We start from the raw sequence: 26,170 nt of genomic DNA, 5'->3' as shown, positions 1-26,170 counted from the left end.
ATATTTTATGGACCCGACCAACCAGATTATTCAATGGATTGTGATGACTCCACGATCATGACCCAAATAAGACCAGCTTAGATGCGGAACGATAGCAAACTTACCCGCAGCACAAATTTCCTTGGGTAAAATTTAGAAAATCATCCATTAATTTTAATTAGATCATATTTTGCAAAAGCCAAGGAACACTTAAATTACTTATGTCTTGCACTACACGGATTTTGAGTACGTTACAGACAAGGTGATAAAATTAAATTACTTACGTCTTGCACTACAAGTACTGACCCCAAGGCGAAGAAATTAAATTACTTATGTCTTACACCACATGCTATACCTCAAGGTAAAAAAAATTAAATTACGTAAAGTACACGTGCTTTGGATACGCTATGCCTCTCCCACGTTGCCAAGAAGATCTGGATCTGGTTTTGGAACTCCTCCGAGTGACTGATGTAGATAATTCTGAACCAAATAACAGAATTCTCAATTATTTTTTTTTTCAAACCCTTGAATTTACCAGCTGAGTGGACTAGTGCGTTGTTCACCTCATGTCATCGAATGAACGAATTTCCCATGTCTTGGACTATTTTATAGGCTGTGAAACTTAAAGCGGACAAGGTCCACTGAAAAAGCCTAATTACTTTTTATCAAAAAAAATAAAACCTAATTACTCACAGCCGCGAAAAACAAAAACCAAAGATATAAATCTACTTACTTTTTCTTTTTTTATTGAATGGAACACTCATACAAATATAATATGATAAAATCAAAAAGATCAACAAAAAAATAGGTCCTTAAAGAACAATAGCAAAACTGAGAAATCAGACCACTAATATGGTGAGCTGCAAAACTGATGGCCATATCTGCGGTACTATTTGCCTCGCAATAGATATGTCAGATGGCTACAGTAGCACACCCCTCTAATAGCCTCCAGATATCATGAGCTAATGGGTGGACAGTAGTGGTCCCCATTTGCATTCACAGCCAACTAACAACCGTGGCTGAATCCTCTTGAATGACAAGCCTATCAATCCGAAGCGACAACATCGCATGAGCGGTGCCCTTTTAGATAGCTCAAAGCTTTATTTCAGAGACAATGGTCCCGATCAGATGGACCCTACTAGCCGCAATGAGTCAGGAGTCAGGATCTCGAATCACGAACCAGCTCCTCCATTGCTACCGATCACACTGTTGTCGAAGTTAACTGTCAGAAAACTCGGAGGTGGGGGCTCCTAAATGATAAAAATTTAACGGTGCGCTACCTAAGCATGAGGGAAGACAACGACTCAACGAGGTATTAGCAAACTAGAAAGTCTGAATCAGAGCCCTCTCAAGTACAAACCTCGTCGAGTGTCATCTAGCCTCAAAGGTGTCAGTGTTTCGAGCTAAACAGATGTGATAAACAATGTAGATAGCTCGAATGCCGAAGAACCTAGTGGCCTCACTCTTCATGGTCCAGAGCCCGTAGAAAAGCCTGAATAGGCTGCTCTAGTTGGGTAACCTCAAAAAAAGATGCAAACAAATACCAGATTGTGCTGCTCTTGGGCAAGTAAAGAGGCATGTTCTATTGTCTCCTCATCCAGCATGCAACTAGAGCACATGGGTGGAATATCTATCTAATCAGGCTCTCAGCGTCCTGATCGAGAGGCACGTCCTAGCGACCTTTCGCAGGAACAAACTGACTTTCAAGTGGACTCCAAGTCTCCAAAGTCAAGGACCATCCACCACATGGTTCTCAGTGTAGCCACCCAACCACGACATAGCACTTACAAAATAGCTAGCAGTCCATAGCTGTATATTCTGTTACAATAGAAGACTGGACCCCAATGCTCTTCCATCCCATAAGGACCACATTTCACATGCAACCTAAATACTTTTAGTTGGGACATAGGCAAGCTATCATACCAATTAAAGCTAATTGGACCACAATGCTCTTTGTATGGGGTCTGTTGCGGGGTTGAACCACCTCGGGCACTGTCCATAGATCTCATCTGGGCACACTCTTCAGATCAACTGCGATGCCAAGGAGGACTCCAGATAGCAGACATGATCCAGATGACCAGGTAGTGGAGCAGACAACATCATTGAACTTTATCCTCGAATGTCATCCTTGGATATTCGTGAGGACAGCAACACATGTTCGATGGCTACGGTCGACGACTTGCTGAGACCGCCATGGATAGTCAGAGAGGGATAATCCCATTGGCTCCCATCCGATCCTCTAACTTGGGTATCAACCAACCTCGAAGTCGTAACCTTGCTGATCATATAGGATGATTTTTTGTGACTGACATCGATGAGGACATATCCAGACCGATGCCTCGGTCATTTGCCGACCATAGATTACCATCTTATTCAACCACATGATCACCATTTAAAATCTTTGTTAGTACGTGGCCACTATCGATGACTAACAATCTTCGATTTTCTATCCTAACAGCCTAACAAATCAAGATTCGGCCTACCAACTTATCGACCTATATAACAGCCTATATCTTTATCTCTATATAAAGAAGTAATGAGGGGATCCTTGAGGCATGCGAGACTAAGCCTGCTCTCTCCCTCCATTATTGTGCTCAAGCTCTAGCTAACTTAAGCATCGGAAGGTCCTCGATCGGAGAACCTCCGGTGAGTATGAACTTCTTTTGTAGGTCCATCTCAGCACCCCGATATTCAGATCTACCTTTACCTTCGGCCACATCAGCACCTTCTAAAGCCTTAACGCAACAGTTTGGCGTTAGAAGAAGGATTGTCAGTAACCCATCAAAAGAGAGAGAGCATGAATAGACGTAATCACTCCATCAATTGCTACCGACGGTCCATCCGATGAAGTTAGGTGGAGCCACCCAGTCGCCCACCCCGAACTAAACCTACACAGTTGACATCAGTGCCTGTGGCAGCTCACTCGCGATATTTTTGTGATCTAGTCCACCAAATCTGGGGATAGATCGACACCTTCTAGTGGCTTGATGGGTTGCGAAGCAATGACGACCTCCATAGCCTATTTCCTAACCTGTGCTCTATTGGCACAATTATCGAAACTCTTCTCTGGTGCCAGATCATGCTCCTCGGAGTGCACACACACGAACTAGCCCTAAAGCCGAATTCCCCCCTTCTCCTAACTGACAAAAGCCCCACGCCTGAGGAACCACCTTGGCAGCTATCCAATGAAACAACAATAATAATTAGCCGATGGCTAGCACTATCAGCATGATTCGAAGTTTCGAAGGGAGCAGGAGGGCAGAAGATCATGTCAAAAATTAAAAAAAAATGAAAAGAGCAATCGAGGAGCGTTGTTGATGAGCACAATATCATCACCATGTTAACAACAATAGCTAATTGAAGGTTTGAATGGAACCTTTACTCCACGGATGTAGAGCTTCGAGAAGCTCCACATGTGTTATCAGTAAGACTTATAAATATTCGATTTCATTAATATTCAAATTCTTATAGATTACATGCAAATCAAAAGGCTTAGAAAACTACCATCTCAGCGACCCTGAACTCGAGTATGCAGAGCCTGACCTTTGAACGAACCGTTACAAATGTGGGCAAGGCCAGCGAGGTTTATTTGTCTCGGATCGGGGAACCGATTGGAGTGAGGGTGGATCTTTCTTACTATCAGCTTAAATTTTCTCGAGTCGGGCAACAGAGGAGTTTTACGGTTAGGCTCAGCATGCAAGGTTCTCATGGATTATTGGCTTCTGCGAGGGGAAAACTTGAATGGGTGTCCAAGGATCACGTTGTAGCTAGCCCGATAGCCATCAGCTTCACCTGAAACCAAGACCAACTATGTGTGTGAACCATTTTGGTGCCAGGCGTGTTTGCTAATACAAATGAAATTGAAGCAGAAGGCAAGCTCACCTGTTCACGACAAATATCGATAAAGATCAACTATATCAGGTGATCTTTACTTTGATGCATGGGTTTTTTTGTGGTCTTTCTTAAAAGAATTGAATTGATCAATGTCGTTATGTTTCCTTAAATGGATTGTTCTTTGTGTGAGAAGGGAAAGTCTGTTTCGGTCTATTTGTTATAGTTGTCTTTGTAGCTTGAAGTGGGGTCTTTAATTTGTTGTGTTTGTTGTTTTTATTTCTCTGGATGGGTGTTTCTCGACAAATCCTTCGATAACATGGAATTCCCGCGCTCAAAAAATATATGTTGGACGTGTATCAATATTTTTATCGCTTGTCTAGCTAGTTGATATGACAGTAGCATTTAAAATTTTTATATGGTTAAACAAAAAATTATAAAGATGACATCCACTTTCATAAAATCATATTGACAGAGGTTCGTGGTTCGAAACTCCTGCAGTGACATGTTATATTTAATTAGTTGGACTAGCCAAAGAGGGATAAGGCACTACAAAAAAATACTAAATTATCGATTTTTTTTTGCGATATTTTTGGAAAGCGTCGGCAGGCTGCGCTGACCTGCCGACGCTTTTAAAAAGCATCGTTTGTTAACGATGCTTTTAAGCATCGTAACATTTGAACACTGTCAACGCCGATGCTTTTAGCAAAAACGTCGTTAAATAAAGAAAATACCGACACTTTCGCTAAAAAGCGTTGTTAGGTTCGTTTAATACCCCCTCCTCCCATATTCTAATCTATCTACCACCGCCCCTTTAATTTTCACCCATTCCTCCGCCGACCCCGGTCCATCTCCGCCGCCGGCACCGCACCCGCCGTCCACACCTCACCTCCGTCCGCCGCTCCCCTCTGCTGCAGCGTCCGTCGATGCCGCGCCCGTGCGGTCCAAGCCATACGCCGTCCGCCCTCCTGGAAGCAGCCACCCGACCGGCCCTCCTCTCCTCCCCCTCCCGGCGGCCATCTTCCCATCACGATTTCCTTCGATTGCCGTGCACTTTTTCTTGGATTTTGTTTGGCGCGGACTGATTCGTGTTCCACCGATTAAATTTCGGCCCAAAGGTTCGATCTCTCTCCCTCCCTCCTTCCCTCACTTTTTATCTTTTCTCTCATGTTTCCCCCCTCTCCGAGGGTTATTTTGGTTGGATTTTGGATCATATGAGCCGAATCCTCCTCTTACAAAGTGAAGGGTGTCATAACCGGTAATCGCATCGGATCTCTTTCTGGCTTGCAAAGGTTTCGGAGTGAGCCGCGTATTTGTCTATCTAGTTTTGAGATCGTTCTTTTGTTTTTTTAATAATTTTTGTGAGTAACTGGTATTTGTTTAGCTTTCTATTATTTCAAAGGATCAAGCTTATAGAAGAGTTTATTTTTCTGTGATCATCAAGTATAGTTATCTTACTTCTGAAATGAAGCATTGAAAAGGTTAATTTCATTGAATTTTGGTAGAAATTTGCAGGCTTTAGCTTGAAGTGTTTATCTGTTTGATCCTTCAGCTCATTGCCAGCTGACATGCATCATAATAGTTTATGTTCTGTCCGGTCCTTGAATTATTCAAAATGTGGTGGCTGGTTTTTCCGCGCATTGTTTGCAAGCTAATTAAGCTTGATAGCGATGGCACCTTGCGACACGCTGATCCGATGAAGAAATTTTCTTGTTCTGGTTGACTGGCAGTTGAAAAAAATTGTTGTATTATCAATAATGCATTTTCTTTTAAAATTTGCCCTTCGACTGAGAAGGCCTTCTCTGCCTGTCATCTATGTGCCTTTGACTGACCACCAATGAAGGTCCTTATTGCAGAGATTGCACTCTGTTTCTCATCTAGATCAGACTGTAATACACTGGTTTAGTGCTTCCTATTGATTTTTTTCACACATTTCCGAGGTATGGGCAAACTTTTGTTTTCTCTATATTTTAACTGAAAGAGTATTGATACTATAGATGATAAGGGCAGCTCTTTCCTACATATGCATTTGGCTTTCCCTTGTCTAACTTGCCCAACATGTCGGTGAAGTTCGAATAGTTTCAGTTGCTCACACAGGCCATCTTCATATTAAATTTGCTTGCACACTTTCTTTCCTCTGCATATGTGCACTAGGCCATGCAAGAGAGAATGGACGAGCAATTGATGCATTCTGTGTGAGTAGCTCAGCACAATAGCTTAATTATATAATAGCGGGTTTTTGTTGGATTTTTGGGATGCAAGCTTGAAATTGTTAGCAGCTTTGATTGTCATAGAGCCGGTAGATTTAGCATGGATCACCCTGGAGCCTGTAAGCTACAGGGATAGAGACCTAATGTTATCGTCGACTTGTATGCGCATGAGCTTGCTTACTTCAACTGTCCCTATTGGACTGATGATTTGGGTTGAATTCATGGAATGCTTCTGATCTTTCCATATTCTCGATTCTTGGGTTATTATATACTTGCTGGAGATCAGCTGGTGCAGAGGGTTTGGAACATGAACTTCCTAGGTTTGGAAATGTAAATGGGTGATTTTGATTTCGATATTATACGTATTTGGAGGAATTATTAGAATGATCAGGTCCGGTGGACCAATCTAATTGTCACTCACCATAATATTACTTCTTGTGTGTATACTCTTTAAGATTAAAACAAGGATGACAATTCATCCTGTTATCCACCATACATTTGCCCCAGGCTTTGAATCGGTCCACTGGGGATATCCATCTAATAATTTCTACGTGTTATGAATTATTTTTTCATTTTTTGGGGTGTCAGTTTTCCATCTTTTCTTGTGGGTTTTAAAAGTTCCCAACGTGGACTTTGTTGCAGCTGACTAAGTGTTGTCTATAGGAAATGATTTCCAGCTTAGATTTAATCTCAAATGGTTTTCCCAAAGTCTTTCTCCAAGGCCTTTAACCTCAAGTAGAAAGGAGATCTTTTTGGGCAAAAAGAAAACAACTTTCTTCATGCTTTATGGTGTCTCCTGTATGTTGACGGTATAAAATATTCGGTTTCATATGTTTGATTGGAATTCTAGATACATCATCATTCTCTATCAAATTCAATATTATTTTGAGTTATTATTCTGACTTTTAGAAATAGTGTTATATGTAATTAACTGTATTTTATTTTTGATAAATTAGCTGTATAAGATGTCGCCATTATTTGTTATTTCTGATCATGTTGACGGTAGTAATGATCATTTTTGTGCAGCGATAAAATATTTATAATTTAGTGAAAATAGTAGATTGTTCAAAGGAGGAATCAGTTTTTGAAGATATGCCACCACCATCAGGACTTGAACTTCAACCTAGCTCTTACCAAAAATATAAAAATAAAAAAATATTATACACGGGAGTGGTGCCAACCAGCAAAGCTAATATATTATAGCTCTTGATGATAGAATTAATCATATACATATAGAAAACTAGCACCAATTAAATATATGCTAATTAGATTTCGATTTTATTTGGCCTAGATAGAGGATAAAATGACATGATTTGGAAAATTAATTATAAAAATTGGCTTAACTACATAAAACATTGAGTAGGTCACTATCTGGTTGGTGTAATAAGTTTTTCATGATCTAAAAAGAGGAGTGAAAAAGAACAGAAAACCAGCACATGATAGCACATAACCAGAATAATATTGAGATTTTTTAAAGATAATGACAAACAAATAAAAAATCTAATATCGAATGATGGTTGGTTCATATGTACTTGTGGAGCGAACGTATAAGTCATGATCATCTTCATCCACACCTCTCCTAAATTATCAAATATGGTAAACATGTATAGCATTAAATAAATGATATAGAGCTAGATCAATTTACAACCACACCCTCTTAGTATCTCTCTATGAGGTTCACCCGAAAATATATAGTACAATTAATTAAGGTTGTGATACATGGTTGATGAATGGATAATTTCATAGTTTTATGAATCCTGATTGATTGCTTATCTGACATGTGGCGCTCGTTATGTGGCTGGACCCTGATATCGTGTGGCCTACGTTATCCTTATCTTCGTGACTGATGAAGACTAAGCATCTGGATTAAGCTGGGCCAAGTTTCTTTGTCCACTACTCCCCAAGTTAATATCAGGTATTAAATCAAGTTAATTATGAATTAATTTTAAAAAAAATTACATTGCATAGAAATATAGACCCATCTTTTGATTAATGTACATATTCTATTGTATCCGTACATTTATTTATTTTTGTATGGGTAAAAGAATTATGTACATTGATCAATTGATTGTCCAGTATGGATAGTTTGAAAAATGTGAGTAATTCTATAGGTCATTACCATAATCAAATGGTATGCTGAGGGTTCGAAAAAAATTTCGGATGGTATTTTTCTTTTGTTCTTCCTATACGGAAGAACTAAGAAAAAATGCTGCCGAAATTTTTTTCGACTCTTGTTGCATATCATTTGATTTCTGTAATTGACCTATAGAATTAATGCATTTTCTGAATGGGATAGGACCTTCTTTACCTATTAGTTGATGATAGCAAGCATTTACTATGTAAACTTTATCTAGCTGTTATTTTTTTGGATTTTATGAAATGACTGATATTTTTTACTCATTGCATTAATATAGATTGTATAATTTTTTTTATTTTTAGATAAATTACAAGTTCGGTCATTTTTATCCTACAATGGACAAAAGTTGGATAAATAAACCAAGGAATAGTAAAGAATATTTAGATGGAGTTCATGACTTCATTAAATTTGGTATGGAGAAAAGTAGTTTGAATGGAAAGATTTTATGTCCATGTCGGAAATGTGTAAATAGTTCTTCTTTAGATCCACAAAATGTTGAAGAACATTTGGTATGGAATAATTTTTTAAGAGATTATACCGACTGAATTTTTCATGGAGAATTTATGTTGCCATCATCATGTAACCAACCCCTGACTCATTTTGGATCCACTAGCCTACAAGACAATTCTGCAAGAGATGATGATATAAGTGGTTTGATCACAGATGCTTTTGGATTTGGTGTTCAAAATTTAGGAGAATCCAGTAGTATACAAGAAACAGTTGGGTTGTTTGATGGATGTACGCATACGGAACGATGCATGTTGAGGAGCCTATACATACATCTAATGATGAGACAGCTCGTTATCACACCTTAATGAAAGATGCAGACGAAGAATTATATCCGGGTTGTACAAAATTTTTTAAGATTTTTTTTCTTGTACATTTATTTCATATAAAATATTTGAATGGATGGTCTGAAAAAAGTTTTACCATGCTGCTCAAGTTATTAAAGGATGCATTTTCAGAAAGCACTCGTTTACCACCATCGTATTATGAAGCCAAGAAAGTAGTAAAGGAATTGGATCTTGGATACGAAAAGATTCATAGTTGTCCGAAAGATTGTATGTTATATCGAGGTGAAAACGCTAATCAAGAGTCATGTAATGTATGTGGATCTTCAAGATGGATAACACAAAAAGAAGATCGAGATGATGTACTGAATGAATTGGATGCAACACGGAGTAAAAAGAAATCGGCCAAGGTATTGCGTTACTTTCCTCTTATACCTAGATTGAAAAAGATTTATGCATCATCAAAAACAGCTTCATCAATGAGATGGCATGATGAAGGACGTACAAAGGATGGAATGTTGAGACATCCAGCAGATAGTCTTCAATGGAAAGCATTTGATGATAGGCATCCTGATTTTGCCTCTGATGTTCGCAGTGTTAGGTTTGGCTTAGCTTCTGATGGCTTCAATCCATTTCGGACCCTGAGTTCTACCTACAGCACTTGGCCAGTCATTTTGATACCTTACAATTTGCCACCGTGGATGTGCATGAAACAATCATCACTTATCTTGTCAATGGTTATTCCAGGAGATAAGGGTCCAGGCAATGATATTGATATTTTTCTACAGTCTTTAATAGAGGAATTGAAACAGTTGTGGGAGGGTGTTGATGCATTTGATGCTTCCAACGGTCAAACATTTAAACTACGGGCAGCTTTGTTATGGACTATTAATGATTTTCCAGCATATGCCAATTTATCTGACTGGAGTACAAAGGGACGGGTCGCATGTCTTTGTTGTGGAGATTCAACACATTCAATTTGGTTAAAACATAGAGGTAAATTTTGTTACATGGGACATCGTCGATGGTTGGAAGCAAATCATCCGTTTCGATTTCAGAAAGATTTGTTTGATGGTACTATAGAATTGGGATGTGCCCCTATTCCACCTTCTGGAACTGATGTTCATAGACAAATTGATGGCATCAATTACAGCTATGGTAAGCACTCAAAGTCCTCTAAAAAAAGAGGAAGGGATGATGTTGAAAGCTCAGTGCACGAAGGGTTACCAGAGGAAGTCAGTATCAGTACTATAGATGCAGAGGTGTTTCAAGATCCAGACAATTATTTCGAGGATGAAAATGAGGAAGACACACAGATAGCATCTACACAACAGCCCAGTAAATATTTATGAAAAAAATGAAGTATCTTTTTTGACTTACCTTATTGGAAACATAATCTTATTCGGCACAATCTTGATGTCATGCATATAGAGAAGAATGTTTGCGATAATTTACTTGGAATATTTTTAAACCTTGATGGAAAGAGCAAAGATAACATGAAGGCACGTCTTGATTTAAAAGAAATGGGTATCCGACAGGAACTTCATCCTAAAATGCTTGCTAATGATAGAATTTATGTGCCTCCTGCATGTTACACAATATCTGCTCGAGAAAAGGAAATTTTTTGGGAGTTTTGAAAAGTATCAAGGTACCCGATGGATATGCATCAAATATTTCACGATGTGTGCATCTAAAGGATCGAAAACTTTCAAATCTTAAAAGTCATGATGGTCACATATTGATGCAAGATATTTTTTCAATAGCTTTAAGATCGTCATTGCCGAAACAAGTTGTTACAATTGTACTTCGATTATCGTCATTCTTTAAGGCATTATGTTCCAAAGTTATTGATCCTCGGGAACTTGATCAGTTAGAATCTGATATTGCAATTACACTTTGCCAGATGAAAAAAAATTTTCCTCCTGAATTTTTCACTATTATGGTACATCTGCTCATTCACCTAGCTTCAGAAGTTAAAGTTGGTGGACCGGTACATTATAGATGGATGTATCCTATTGAGAGGTATTATTGCAAACCTTAAATCTTTTGATAATTTTATTAGAAACAACAGCATACTGATATTTTAATAAATATTTAATTCTTGAAGGTATCTTGTGTATCTTAAAGATTATGTGTGAAATAGAGCCTATCCCGAAGGCTCGATTGCTGAAGCATATATTGCGGATGAATGTTTGACATTTAGTTCAAGATATCTTCAAGGTGTAGAGACTATTTTTAGTCGACCCCAACGGCATAATGACTTTGTGGAGAATGCAGAACTGTATAAGTTCTTAACTGCTGAAAATTCTTGGGAAGAGCTGAAAGTATTGTACTTGATCAAAAATCCTTAGCACAAGCACATCGTTATGTGTTACTTCATAGTGATATAATATCTGACCATCGCAGGTTAGTATATTTAAGGAATGACATCAAAATTTAAATTTTATATTAGATATAATATTTTAAATGATATATTTATATTTTATGCAGTAAATTTTTAATTTATCAGAGACGAGCCAATCATAACATTCGTCCTAATGCAAGGATTGAACAGTGATGGTTGATCGAGTTATTCCCTATGTGGCTTTCGAATCAGGTATGATTTATATTTAATTATGAGATATATTAATTTTTGATACATATTTAATATCAGATAACTCAACAGCACTTCGTCATATCATTTTTTTTAGGTATCAAAGATGATGGAGATAAATAATTCAGATAAACTAATAGCTCTTGCTCGAGGACCTAACAAGATTGTGAATAGATATAACTGTTTCATAATTAATGGAGACTGTTTATTCAGATAAACTAATAGCTCCTGCTTATTGACTTCATTTTTGGAGACTGTTGCTCGGAGGCCTCAGCTATGTCCGTTGGGCTATGCAAAATAGAATGACATGCTTTCAACGTACAAAGTTGAGCTCCTCCGAGTTATAGAGGTAATGAATTGATGTTCATACTGTATATTAATTGTTAATCATTTATATAATTTATTTTATTTAACTTTTTTTTTTATAGAGCAAGTTTGTTCTCCCTCCATCCACTCATGATTTTGTAATGAAGTCTCTCAACCGCAAATGGAAAGAATATAGAGCACAATTGAAGAAGGACTATATGAGACAGGGTATGACAGAGGAGGAGGTTGCTAGAATTGTCCTCCTGATGTACCCCCTCATCAGTAGATGGAGTTGGTTCATTATTGGTTCTCCGAGAGGGCACAGGTATATTATCTGCTTATTATTTTTTTTTCTAAATATTTTATAAAAATATTGATTTTTATTATATATTATATATATAACAAGTTTTTTACTTTATTTTACAGACTTATTCTGCTATTGGTAGAGCTGTACGAGCAGCTCAGTCTATTCCTCATACATCGGGGTCGAAGAGTTATGCACGACTCCGACAGGAGTTTGTATGTTCCTTAAACTTTCATAATTAACTTTTAATTTTTATATTGAAATATTTATATAACTAATATCATTATGTATCGTGGACCATGTCTGTATCATGATACTCATATATTTTTTAAAATTATTATAACGTTTGCTTAAAATTAAAATTATTTGTGTAGGTGGATGAGCATGGGAGGGAACCCGGACAAGTGGAGTTTTACCGGATGACTCATACTCATCAGGATGGTACTTTTGTTCGAGATGAGTCGAGAGATTTATATGTACGGCATTATTAATATTCTATTTTTTACAATGATTTAAATTTAATTTTGTTAGCTATTAATGTATAAATCTTATTTTCAAAAAAAATACAGGAGAGGGCTACATCTCTCATTGCGGAGCGTGACGACGAGTCCGCAACATCTACGCAGCAGAGCCGTATCGAGGCCGAGATGTTCACAGAGTTGATGGGACCAGAGCGCTACGGCGAGTGAGGGATTATGGAGTAGGAGTCACCCCCACTCAGTTATCTGAGGTTAGTAGATATACGCAGCATGCTGCAGCAGATGCTCAGGATTCACGCGTTCGTAGACTCGAGGCGGAGATACAAGAGATTAGACAGAGTCGTGCCGCTGAGATGGAGGAGATGCGACAGAGCCGTGCCGAGATGCAGGCCATGAGGGGACAGATTGATCGGCTTACATCTTTATTAGAGATGTATGGTCCATCTCAGGTAAACACATATTATTAAATATATATTTTTGTATTAATTTAATGATTTATATATTTTTATTTATAGATATGCAAATCATGCTTTTGATATGTTTTTTGTAGGCTCCTGGCACATCAGGCACCCGTCGAGACAGCGGCACATCACGTGGAGACAACGACGACCATCCGCCTGCGGATTGATATTATTTTATTTTTATTGTATTCTTATATTTATTTATATTACTCTTGATTGTAATGGACGATTAGTACTTTATTTTTATTTATATAAAATAATATCTTTTGGTTTGATTAAATTTGCTATTTAAGTTTGCTTTTGGTGTGAATGGTGGTGATTGTACAAGTGTGAATGATGGTGATTGTACAGGTTTATGTTAGAATAATTGATATAATTTTGTACAGGAATGTATGTATTCTTTTTTTTTGTATATAAAATCTATATTTTTTTTTTCTTAAAACCTTTAACGACGCTTATAACTCGTAAAAATTTAACGACGCTTATAAGCGTCGTTAAAGACAAAAAAGCCAACGCTTCGAAAAATATCTTGGTAGAGTGGAGGACGCGAAGTCATTAACGACGCTAAAAAGCGCCGTTAAAATTGAATTTTGCGACGCTTTAAAGTGTTGTTAGAAATATGTTTAACGACGCTTATAAGCGTCGTTAAAACAAGTTTAACGACGCTTATAAGCGCCGTTATAATTTAATTTTACGATGCTTTAAAGCATCGTTAAAAAATAACGACGCTTTTAAAAAGCGTCGACGCTTTTAAAAAGCGTCGGCGCTTTTCATCTCCACTCTTACATAGGCGACGCTTTGGCGATGCTTTTTGAAGTGTCGTAAAGCTTATTGGCGACGCTTATTAGCATCATAAAATAACCTTAATAGCGTCGTTAATGACCATTTTCACTGTAGTGAGGATTGTATCTTTTCACGGCATGAAAGAAAGATTCACCTTCCTCATTGTACTTTTTTATTTTATCCAATTTATTTAATTATATGAAAAGCATCCTGTTCACTATCTTCATTTTTATGAATAATCGATCATAAATACTAAAAATAATTATTTTTAGAAATTTTATCTCCATTTCATATTTTACCAAAATTGAATTCCACTCCGATTCTACTTAACATAAAATCTTTGGATTCTAATGCACTCCTCCATTATATTAGCTTATATTAGTGAGCTCCAATCTTAGTTTCACTTACCAAGACTACCACTTGCATATAGTATGGACAAAGAAATATCATCCTAAATATTTAGTTTCTGGTAAACTCATCCATATATAAGGAGAATAAAAAATATTAATTTAGAGCATATTCATAATGTAAATTGTTGTCGTCAAAACCCAACTAGTAGGTGAAAAATTGCTGGTGGATCCACATGCAAAGAAGAAGCTCCACTTTGTGCTAGATGTGCGCACACACAGAGAGAGGAGATAAAAGATCATCGGAGTTGATTAGCAGGCACCTTTTCAATGCTTGAGTCAGACATGGCTCTAGAATCTAACAAAGGGAGAAGAAGAAAACTTAAAAAGTAGAGAGAGAGTAAAGGGTATGTATTTTTCATGATGCTGGTGCCTTAGCCTTTATTTTAGCGATGCAGAATTCTTATCCCACTGAAGTTGGGCTCTAGGATTTAGAGTTGAGTAAAGAACTATTTCTAGATTTTTCTTATCTAGATCAACCTAGGAATCCGAGTCCAACTAATTAAAACTGGCCCCTACCATGTCACGTGTCCATCCACGTTTGGCTAGTCTAATTTGGGTTAAATCATAAATTTATTGTGATTGCAAACTTACAAGTATTATCGCTAGTAGTGGTTTTTACACTATTAATTGCATCATCTACATATCCTTGATAATAATAATATATCTAATAGAAACTTCTTTTTTTTTTTCAACATCCATCATAAAATTTCTCCAGAGATTCTATATATCATATGCTTTTACTAAATGAATAAAAATTATATAAAGATCTTATCTTTTTCTCCATGCTTATTCATTAACTTCTAGAGAGAAGAAATAGATTCATTTGTAGAGTTTCTTGGTATAAAATCAAATTATTTCTTTATTTTTTTATATATCATACTTAAATTTGTTCTTGATTGATCTATCTCTCCCAGTTTCATAGTTAAACCAAGCATTACAACATTACAAACAAATTATAAAATTGGATTTCATAATTTGAAAGCATTACAAGTATGGAACAAGAGTATAAAGACCCATAAAAGAAAATAATCTTTAACCTATAATTCTTTTCTCATATCTTTTCATGAGAAGATTGTAGTGGTGTGTGCGTGCGTGCGTGTGTGTATTAAATGGGAGGATCAAATTAAGTAGAGCTGATCATGGTTCTGACTTGGATACAAAAAATATTAAATTTTAAACAGATCCGGTCCGAAATCCGAATAAAAATGGTCATGCTCAGCTCCAGGGACCCAACTTATAGTGATATGCCATTTGAGCATCATAATGCCCCTGAAAGCTGCTTAAGCCATATAATTACATGTAAATATATGAGCATAGTTCTCATGCGCATGTCATGGCAAAGGCCGATCGGCCATTATTGCATGCTGATTGATGAAGTCCGTCACCAGCCAAACATGTGATTCTTCTTTTCTCATGCACGTTTTGTCCATAAGCGGCAGTTAATGCCCGAGACAGACCACGGAAGCATCCTAAGTCTGTCCGGCGAAAGTGGGTGGGCTTCCTCCTTCCTGCCTGTCTTTCTTCTTTCTTCCGCATAGCACGTGTAACTAGCAATTATCAATTTTATTATCAGTCGACCCAAAAAGGAAAGCGTGTTCGTGTAAAGATTTGCAAGCCAAACGTCCCAACATGGCACTCCAATTAATTATGGACACTTCGTTATATCTTAAAAATTATTTTTTGTCAAAAATTAATAGACGATGATTACTGACATTGATGATAACAACGTAAGAATATGGATCTTATCCAGGCCTTTGAATGATATTTGAACCTCCCATGAAGCCAGATGTACATGTGCTGATGCAATGATTGATTCCTTTGGACAGAGGCTTTAATCTTTTGCGCGAAAGAAGGATTAATCTTCCTTCGCACGAATCCACCATTGGATATCATGCAATGATAACTTTCAGGTGTGGTGCAAGTTGATGAATAAAAAGCCTATCTATTAATTATTGCTTTTTTTTTGTACAAAATTATAAATCCCCGGTTGAACGTACGCTAGCTTTAACATTTTGCTAATCGTCCGTCCTCCTATAATATCCGAGCCACATGGCCTTCACTTTTCATATGTTAAATCTTTCCTCCGACGCATGCATATATACGTCCCTTGATGCGCTTCATTGAAACACAAGACTGTTTACTCCCGTCGCATATGGAAAGCCACCAACACATCCTGCTCCTCTTGGCCCATCTACTCGTCTTCCTATGCAATTCCAAGCTTCTCACCAGTCAGCTTCTGCCAGTAATAGAAGACCTTGCCAACAAATCTCAAATCTATATCATTCATGTGGAAAAGCCGGAGGGCTCGGTTTTTCTCGGTGATGAAGATCTCGAGAGCTGGCACAAGTCCTTCCTGCCCAACACCCCCCTGGACTCAGGCGAGCCACGACTGGTCTACTCCTACCGCCATGCTATCAGCGGGTTTGCCGCGAGACTGACTCCAGAGGAAGTGCGGGCCATGGAAGCAATGGACGGGTTCCTGGCGGCAACACCGGACGAGGAATCTGAGCCCCAAACAACCTATACGCCTCAGTTCTTGGGGCTAAGCCAGTGGACTAATGGTACGTGGCACCAGACCATGTATGGAGAAGGAATCATTATTGGGGTGGTCGACACTGGATTGCACCCAAACCATCCTTCCTTCGGGGACCACGGAATGCCGCCTCCGCCGGTCAGGTGGAAGGGGAGTTGTAACTTCACCGGCTTCGGTTGCAACAACAAGATCATCGGCGCGGCCGCATTTCGTGGCGGCAAACAGCCCTCCCAACCTCCTACCGACAACAAGGGGCATGGAACTCATGTCGCTAGCATAGCCGGTGGAAATTTTGCGAGCAATGCATCAGTTCTCGGCAGTGCCGGTGGCACGGCTTCCGGGATGGCACCTAAATCCCACCTGGCTATATATAAGGCTTCAACCAACGCCGATGTACTAGGAGCCATAGACCAGGCCATCGCGGATGGAGTCGATGTCCTTACACTATCGATCGGTCGAGCCACGAAGAAGAAATTTTTTGAAAGCGAAGTGTCCATCGGCTTGCACGCGGCGGTCGAGCATGGAATCCCTGCAATTTGCGCCATGGGCAACAGTGGCCCGGATTGGCAGTCGCTCGAATTTCATGCCCCATGGCTCATTGGGGTCGGAGCGAGCGCCACGGATCGAAGAATCATGGCCACTGTGAAGCTCGGAAATGGAATAGAAATCGAGGGAGAGTCCGCCTTCCAACCGAGCACATTCAACTCCTCCGTCCTACTGCCCCTCGTTTTCCCAGGGATAAACGGTACAGACGATGATGAAGCGTGTCTCGACGAGTACACATTGGACAAATTAAATGTAAGAGGAAAGATTGTGTTATGCATGACTGGGGGAGAGAGCACTAATGTTGCGAAAGGCAAGAGACTTTATGAAGCCGGGGCAGCCGGAATGATCCTCGTCGGTCCCGTCTACCGAGGGAGAGACACCTTCGCTGAACCCCACGTACTTCCGGTATCCTATGTGAACTACGTCGATGGTCAGAAGATCCGCTGCTACGTCTATTCGATGAAAAATTCGACCCCTACGGCGACAATCATATTCCGCGGCACGCGGTTCGGTCATCGACCGTCTCCACACCTCGCCGCCTTCTCGTCGAGAGGTCCGAGCAAGATCAACGGTGGCATCCTGAAGCCAGACATTATTGCACCTGGTGTGGACATTCTAGGTGCATGGCGTGACCCCCCCGGGTTCGGCAATACTGCCCCATTCGCCTTCAGCAGTGGCACCTCCATGGCTGCACCTCATATCGCCGGAATCGTAGCTCTCCTCAAGAACAAACACCCAGATTGGTCTCCTGCCGCCATTCAATCCGCCATAATGACGTCGGCCACCAGTCTCGACCTCGATGGGAACCCTATCATCGACGCCAGGACGAACGAACCAGCCGATGTCTACGGCATTGGTGCAGGGCATGTGAGGCCGTGGGCGGCAATGGATCCGGGCCTCGTCTACGACCTCAATACCACTCGTTACACCGACTACCTTTGTGGCCTCGGCTACACCGATGATGAAGTCAAACGCACTGTCCGTCGGACGGTCAACTGCTCCACCGTTCAGAAGATTGCTGCATCCGATTTGAACTATCCTTCCATAGGAGTGTCGTTAAACTCTAGCATAACTAGTGCCAACTTCACGAGGGTTGTTACGAACGTAGGCCAAGCCCGTTCGACCTACAACGCCATAATCACGGAGCCTAAAGGAGTGAGGGTAGACCTTTCGGAGTACCAGCTTAAGTTTTCCAGGCTCTGGCAGACGGTGACATTCACAGTGAAACTTAGCTTGAAAAATCCACGCCCAGGGAAAATCAGGAACGCGGGGGGGAAGCTGGAGTGGGTTTCCAACAAGTACGTCGTGACGAGTCCGATTGCTGTCGATTTTACTTGAAAAAAAAAAAGAAGAAGGCTGTTACAAAAATCTGCAAGTATACCATCCAAGAGTATGTAAAGCACTGCAACCACTTGCAAATTAAATAAAATGGATCCGCCCTGGATCTTCCCTCTCCTCCTCCCCCCACCCCCACCACAACACAACACCCACACACCCCCCCACCCCCCTTTTTTTTTCTGGAGGGAGGGTCCGCCCAGGATCATCATACACAAACACCAAGAACTGCAACAAAAAATAGAATTGAAAAAATATATATTGGAAAAAAATATATTTTTTACTTATAACTAAAATTTACAAAGCCGGACCAAAAAAATCAGTTGGTACTCCAAGAACGTCTCACAAATATTTCTCCATTACCGCACACCAAGAACCAGAGCATATGTATCCTCTCTCGTAGGCCACGTGGATCCTTCATATTAAAACTAAAGCTAGACTGCCCCTTAAACTCATACAACGGTACTATATATTGATTGTTTATTTAAAATAAAATATTTTTGAACCAGTGAAAACTCGGAAGCCAATATTTATTCGAACCATCCTATGAAAAGACAAAGTACTACTTATCTCAACTTAGAATAACATGGGAATAATTAACTACGATAATAATAAAATAAATAATAATTAGAAATAGAATTCTATCTAAACTAAGACTTACAATGAAACATCAACAAAAGCTCTATATATTGAAGGTGCACATGCTTTGGATTGTTGGTCAACTTGGATTTATTTTTTAGGTAGACTGCAAACAGCAAATCTTCGGCGGAAAAGCTAGGCTAGTTATATATCGTAGACTCGCAGCTTAAAAGCTTAAGCTATTAGATGAAGGAGGACCGATCCATACTAGTAGCTTTATGGAATACTTCTTTTATTAGTCGATATGGGACTATGACAACCTCCCCCATCCAATTTCATTACTCTCTCATCACATTTAACTCCTAGAGAGGAGGGTCACCCATGCATGGCCTAGGTCCTACCCAACTTTTGTATTTCTTAATGAGATGCCCACATGATTTATAAAGACTGTAACAAACAATAAATTTGGCTCTAATACCTCTTGTCACGAACTCGCAGTCTAAAAGCCCAAATAGTTGGGAAGCGGATCAACTTAGTTATAAACATATGTAGCACTCCTTTTATTAGTCAACATAGGATGATGACATATAATCAGTCAATTTCATTGTTTCCAGTTTTTTTTTTTTTTTTTTCATTTTCCAAAAAATAACAGAACAAATATAAATAAAGCTTCGTTTCAAGTAGTAGAGAAAGCCAAGTTGGAAGGCTTGAACATTAAGGGTCAGATATGAATACTTAATAAGAAGCCTATATATAACTTACATAAAACGCAAATTCCATGCCCAACGCAGCAAGGATTCAGAGAAAGGCAGAAAACGGTATCAAAGTTTACGGGCAGTTTAGTGTTAGGGCTCGAGCAGAATAGACGAGAGAGGGTGTAGAACCAGGCAGTGGAAGTTAACAGGCGAGGGGCCACGAATGGATCTGCCAGATGAAACCCAGAAAAATCGCTGGCCCGTGATCCTTATCGATCGGCTAGCCGGGCCCCAAGTAGGCCCTTCCTGACGGGTTTTCGCCTGGCCTTAGCCCATTACCAGGCCCAGTCACAGAAGACATCAGTCCCCAGATCTTCGGGCGTACCGCGCATTGTAAGCTAAATATCTATTTCATTTGACCGCAAACGTTTGGTTAGAGGAAGATTCCACAACAATGCTTTCGTGGATTGAACCAGTACATATAATAGGACACAGGTGGACCAGGTCCACCGTGGATCTAGGATGAATTTACTCCCTTTTCCCTGCTTTTTATTCCTTTTATGTGCAATAGCAAAAAATATTTGGATAATTTCATCTTAGGTCCTCATAATTTCTCCTTGTTGCTGTATATACGGTCATTCGCTTCTCAACTGTCTAATTTCAGAATCTCTCATATTTATAGTGAAGAAAACAAGGTGGCAGATTGGTTACTCCGCCAAGCCAAGGATAGGGACCAAAGCTTCTGTTGGCTTGACGTTTTTTCACACTCGGATTCTCCAGGAGGTTCTTATCCAAGAAGATCATAAATTTCCCCTCAAAAAAATCAAAAAACATATATAATGATAGATTTAAAAATATTAATATTGAAAAATAAATTTATAAATAGCTTACATTAAAATATTTTAAGCTATGGTGAAAAGTTTAGATTGACCATGAACTGAAGGTGCGCCAATAGCATTAATTTCAGGACCTTTGTTAATAGACCCTTTCGCTTTTGCTTCCAGTATTTGGATCAGCCGATTGGAGGTGCTAACGGTACGTGATAGAATCTGGAGTACACTAATAACTGATGGGATGTGGTTTAAGGGTTATTGGGTTACAGCACTCAAGTTTTAAAAATGTTTGAGCCAAATTGCCAAATCATGTGTCAGTCCATTGAAATAATTATTAAGTATTACTTCATATTTTTATTAATAAAATTCATATTATTTAATTTTTATTAATTATTATTCATGATGAATTATGATTGATTGTAAAATAAAAAATAGTCAATCAAAATTTATAAAATATTTTTTCTATAATATGATGAGCCTACCCAATATTTTTTTCTTTTTAGAGAGGGGTGACGGAACTGCACCGAATGCAAAGTTTGCCGAGAGATTTAATTATAAAGTTTACGTGTTCACTGTATGTTGTTTCATGAGTTTCAAATTTTTAATGCAAAGTACTTGATGAACTTAATTCATCAATATACACATAAAAAAAATTAGTTGTCACATTTAGCATGGATCACTAATAATCTCATTATTTTTTTTTTTCTTGTTCTATACGTAATAATAATGCAAGGTAAGATGTACTTAATTTTTTTTTCCTCATCTAATTGAAATATTATCAGTGATTAGAGGTGGAAATAGGTCAGATTAGACCAGACTCTGACTTAAATAGGTCAGACATGTATTGTAAAATACTAGCATGAGTCTGATTTATAGGACTGATTAAGGATTACAATGAGGCTCAATCTGATCGATTTTGCAAAATAAAAAAGTCTGATCTAGCCTAAAAACCTATTTAAAGGCTTATAAACATTAAGAACTTTAAATAGACCAACAAACTTAGGCCTTCAAACCCTTAATACAGACCCAAATGCCTATCAAACATAATAATTTTTATCTCTAATAGATCTCAACAACCTTAGGCCTTCAAACCCTTAATACAGACCCAAATGCCTATCAAACATAATAATTTTTATCTCTAATAGATCTCAAATTACAGAGAATATAATTTAACCAAATAAAAAATAGAAAGTAACATCTCAATAATTAATTAATTATATATATTAATAAAATTATAATTTTTTATTAAATTATATATATATTAAATTTATACAGATCGGCCTGCAAGTTCTCAAGTCAGATTTTGAAATTTTAAATCTAATTTATTTATTTAAATAATTTTTTTAATTTATATTTGATTTATTTAGATAAATAAATCAGATGAGGCCAGCAGTAGGTTAGATCGCAGGCCCTGGCCTATTTCCACCGCTATTAGTGATCCACGAAACCTGGTACAACCAATAATTGGACGTGCAATATATATATCAATTAAATATTAAAAAGAATAAATAAATAATGCAAGGTATACGAAAGGTTCGACACGGTTTGATTTCACCCCTCCCTCCTTTTCTCACGAATCGTGCTCATTTTGTCTCAACATCCGGATGGCAAACTGCAACATCACTAGGTTTATTGTAGGTTTTGGAAGCTGACAACATGAATAAAGCTATGGGTGCAGCTTCGTTAATGGATTTTTTAAAATGATCGAGATGTTTCTATGCCTAAATAATAGAGATACCAGCATGCAGATTGATGCTGGATCAAGATGGTGGTGCTTGAAAAAGGAAAAAAAAAAAAAAAAAAAGAGAGAGCAGATCACGTATAGACTTTGAAATAAAAAGGTTTTACGTAAAATGACGTCTCTCTGTATTAAAGGCAGTATTCATGGTAAAACTCTAAGTTTAATAAAATTTATGAACTATTAATTGAATTGATCCGTTGCCTTGAAGGAAACCCCTATATATATTTAATATGTAATATCCGTGGCCATCCAGTTCTTAATAACCATGGTAGATAAATGTCTACGAACTGATTTGTCTTCTGTCCACAATTGGTTGAATCGGCAATTAATGAACAATCAAGTGATGTGTGAATATTTTATTGATTTTGCCTACGATTTTTTTTCTAAAAATGCGTGGATCCTTACGAAACCGCAGAAGACTTGCAAAATATATTTATTTTAATTATTAAAGCAACTATGAGAAGAAGAATAACAGAGCAGTTGGATGGCAAGCTGTTTTTTTTTTTCTTTTCTCTTTTTTTTTTTTTTTTTATGAACAGAGGGTGGATCTAACGCACAAAAGGATGCACAATCAACGGTGGATCCAAAAAATTTATTTTATGAGATTAATATAATAAAAAAATAAAAATAATTATAATAAAATAAAAAATAATAATAATAAAATATTTTTTAAAATAATAAAAATATATAAAAATAATAATATGTAATATTTTAAATATTTTTATAATAAAATATTATAAAAAAGTACTATAGTAAAATTTTGAATATTATTAAATATTAAAATTATAATGATTAATTAAAAATTATTCTGATCATATATATTTGATATGAGTGAAAAAATGTAAAAGATAAAGAAAAAATTAAAAGAGTGTTACAAAAAAAAAATTAAAAAAGATATACCTAATTCACGTTGAGAAGAGAGATGAGAAGAATACAAGATTTTCTATTGCATTTGAATTAATTAAAGTATAAAAAATAAATTGATGTATGGTTAAAATGCAAGGGATGAATGGATAAAGACTATGGGATTAGAATGGGATATTAAAAGATAAATAGAGAAGTAATAAATTAAAAAAAAAATGAGAGGGAGGGAGAAAGAGGTCAAAGTGGCATGCGAGAAGGAGAGAGATGAGATATGTGAGTTATTAAAAAGATAGAATGTAGGTCATAATTATTCTTTTCATTTTTTGATGTGATCAGATCCTTTAGGATATAAACAATAAATTGATGTGAGATTTAAATATAAAAAATAGATGGAAGAGGTTAGGATGAGATATTAAAAGATAAATAAAAAAATATTTAATAAAGAAAGAGAAAGAAAGGAAGAGAGATAGGATATATGAGTCATTAAAAAAAAATTTAAATCATAATTTCTCTTTTTATATGATCTTTTTTATTTTTAAAAAATTTTACATCAGATATGAGGTCAATTCATCAAATTAATGGGGTCAATTTTAAATTTTCTATTAATATAAGAGATATGGGGCTAATTTTTTACTCTTTACTTTAATTTTTTTGTGAGGTCAATTGATCCCACATTTACATGCATACATCCACTAATGAGCACAGCATATAAAGCTTGAGGGAGATTTATTGGTAGATAAATATATTTATAGATCGACGAACACCTGTTTCATAATATTTAGAATTAACGAGTGGCTGCACAGTCATTCAGACCATCCGTATTTATTTAGAGATGAATGGTGCTGCAAATTGAATTATTTCATTTATCGTCAAGCATATAAAAAAATTAGATATTACTTGATTATTCTATGATTTCTAGATCCTTCTTTGATTTGTACGCTTTCTGATTTCTCTGTCTCATCAAAAAAAAATAAAAAAAAATGCACCATCTTTTATGTGAATCACTGTTGGATGCAATATTTATTTTGAGATCTGTGCAGACAATTGAAAAGGATGTCTAAAATACTTTAGGAGCCATACAGGAGACTCAATGATCAACATGGCAAAAGAATACCTATCATTTTTTTAGTAAATAAGAATATCTATCTTATATATTAAAGTACATCCCTACGCTCTCCCCACGTGCCATATGGCATGCCACGTGTGATATTGCACCATCTTTCATGTGAATCACCATTGGATGCAATATCTCTTTTGAGACTATGCAGGCAGTTGAAAAGGACGATCGAAATGCTTTAGGAGCCATGCAGGAGAGACTCAATGATCAGCTTGGTGAAAAAATATCTATCATTTTTTTGGTAAATAAGAATATCTATCCTGTATATTAAAGTGCATCCCTATGCTCTCCCCACGTGCCATATGGCATGCTCGCTGTCATATCCAATTGGAGCTGACTGTGCACAGGTGTCTGATGAGGCAGTATTTACTATGTTAGATTTGTGTCCTAGAAACCAATTGTTGGCTGATACATTATGTATTTTCAGGACTTAAATTTGTACTTGTAATACTTTCATTATAAATAAAGGGCTTTTTCTTTCCAATCATACTTATGTGTCCATGATTTGTCCTAGAAATTAACAAAGATGATTTTTGTATATTCTTAAAGAGTTAAGAACTTGAGACATACATTAATTAGTGGTTAATTTCTAAATACTCCCGATCAAGAGATCATCACGGAGGACAGTGATCAATCTATTTAAGATCGGTGCACGGTTCACCTTCCTTGTGGGGAGATAAGTCTTGGGTCTGCAGTGTAGAGACACTGGGGTGAAGGTGCAGGTAGTTATTAGAGAACAACTTGCACTGAGCATGACCAACATAAGAACCACATGGATATCTACTCACTCGTCAGTGATCTTCTCGATACTGCAGTGGTATGAGTGGTCTTTTGATCTGTGGTGATATTGGCTATTCGCAGCGAGGCTACTGAGTTTGACTGCACGTTTTCTTGGTCCCTAGCCATTCGGGTCCTTATTGTGTATGTTGGCTTCAATAGGTTCATGTTCGTTGTTTGGAGTAGGATGCATCTAGATAGAAATTAACAACCTTGGTAGAAAAGGAGAAGTCCTATGTGATTTGCGAGATTGAGTTCCGAAAATTTTTAGCCAAAGCAAGTATGAATACTGAAAAAGAGTTTTCATGGGATTCACAAATGAACTCGAGTCGAGCCAATTTTACATAAGATTGACGATGGGGTTTGACGAGTTCTCCATGACCTCCATCAAGTCGAGACTCACGATAGAAGGACTAAATCATATGATAACTGCACCTAGGGGTTCGTATTTTCATTCTACTGGATCGTCATTACATATTGCTCGGTGTTACTGGTGGATTGTGAGACTTATCGGATGTCATCTTGATGATCGATGGTCCTTGAAGGGTAGAATTGAAAATGTTCCAATCCATCGAAAAGAGTTTCGATGATATTGTGATAGAGATCACAATATATCTCACTACCAGATAGAATGGAACCTATGGAGTCACACATTAAGGGATTTAATCTCGAATTTGTCAATTAGGCTTATGAAGTTTCAATTGGGTTAAGGTTTATTTGAAACTCTATTAGGTTTATGAGAATCATGCTAGCACATGGTTAAACCAAATTCTTCTTAAAATTTTGATTTGATCAAGTCCATAGCCTTGAACCTAACCTAAATTTATTTAGATTTAATTGGGCTCTTAATTATAAGTCCAAAAAAA

The 26,170-nt window shown here is 37.5% G+C and overlaps 1 protein-coding gene and 1 long non-coding RNA gene across 2 annotated transcripts; both read left to right on the top strand.

Moving 5' to 3' along the window:
* The first annotated feature begins 12,308 nt into the window (after positions 1 to 12,308).
* LOC140856163 (uncharacterized) lies at positions 12,309 to 12,825 on the top strand. Its single transcript, XR_012139511.1, has 3 exons — positions 12,309 to 12,366; positions 12,526 to 12,627; positions 12,721 to 12,825. It is a non-coding gene; the product is annotated as an uncharacterized lncRNA (long non-coding RNA).
* A 3,602-nt stretch (positions 12,826 to 16,427) lies between these two features.
* On the top strand, positions 16,428 to 18,821 carry LOC105040256 (subtilisin-like protease 4). The gene has a single exon (XM_010916711.3). It carries the CDS (start codon positions 16,437 to 16,439, stop codon positions 18,699 to 18,701), a length of 2,265 nt encoding a protein of 754 aa, XP_010915013.1. The 5' UTR covers positions 16,428 to 16,436; the 3' UTR covers positions 18,702 to 18,821.
* The last annotated feature ends 7,349 nt before the right edge of the window (positions 18,822 to 26,170 follow it).

This window comes from Elaeis guineensis, chromosome 3, assembly GCF_000442705.2.
Source record: "Elaeis guineensis isolate ETL-2024a chromosome 3, EG11, whole genome shotgun sequence".
In the NCBI taxonomy this organism is placed as follows: domain Eukaryota; kingdom Viridiplantae; phylum Streptophyta; class Magnoliopsida; order Arecales; family Arecaceae; genus Elaeis; species Elaeis guineensis.
Note: the sequence above shows the minus strand (reverse complement) of the source record. Positions and strands in the feature narration are given on the sequence as shown.

Excerpts from the sequence above, each read along its gene's own strand:
- LOC105040256 (XM_010916711.3), top strand. The coding sequence starts at position 16,437 with ATGGAAAGCCACCAACACATCCTGCTCCTCTTGGCCCATCTACTCGTC.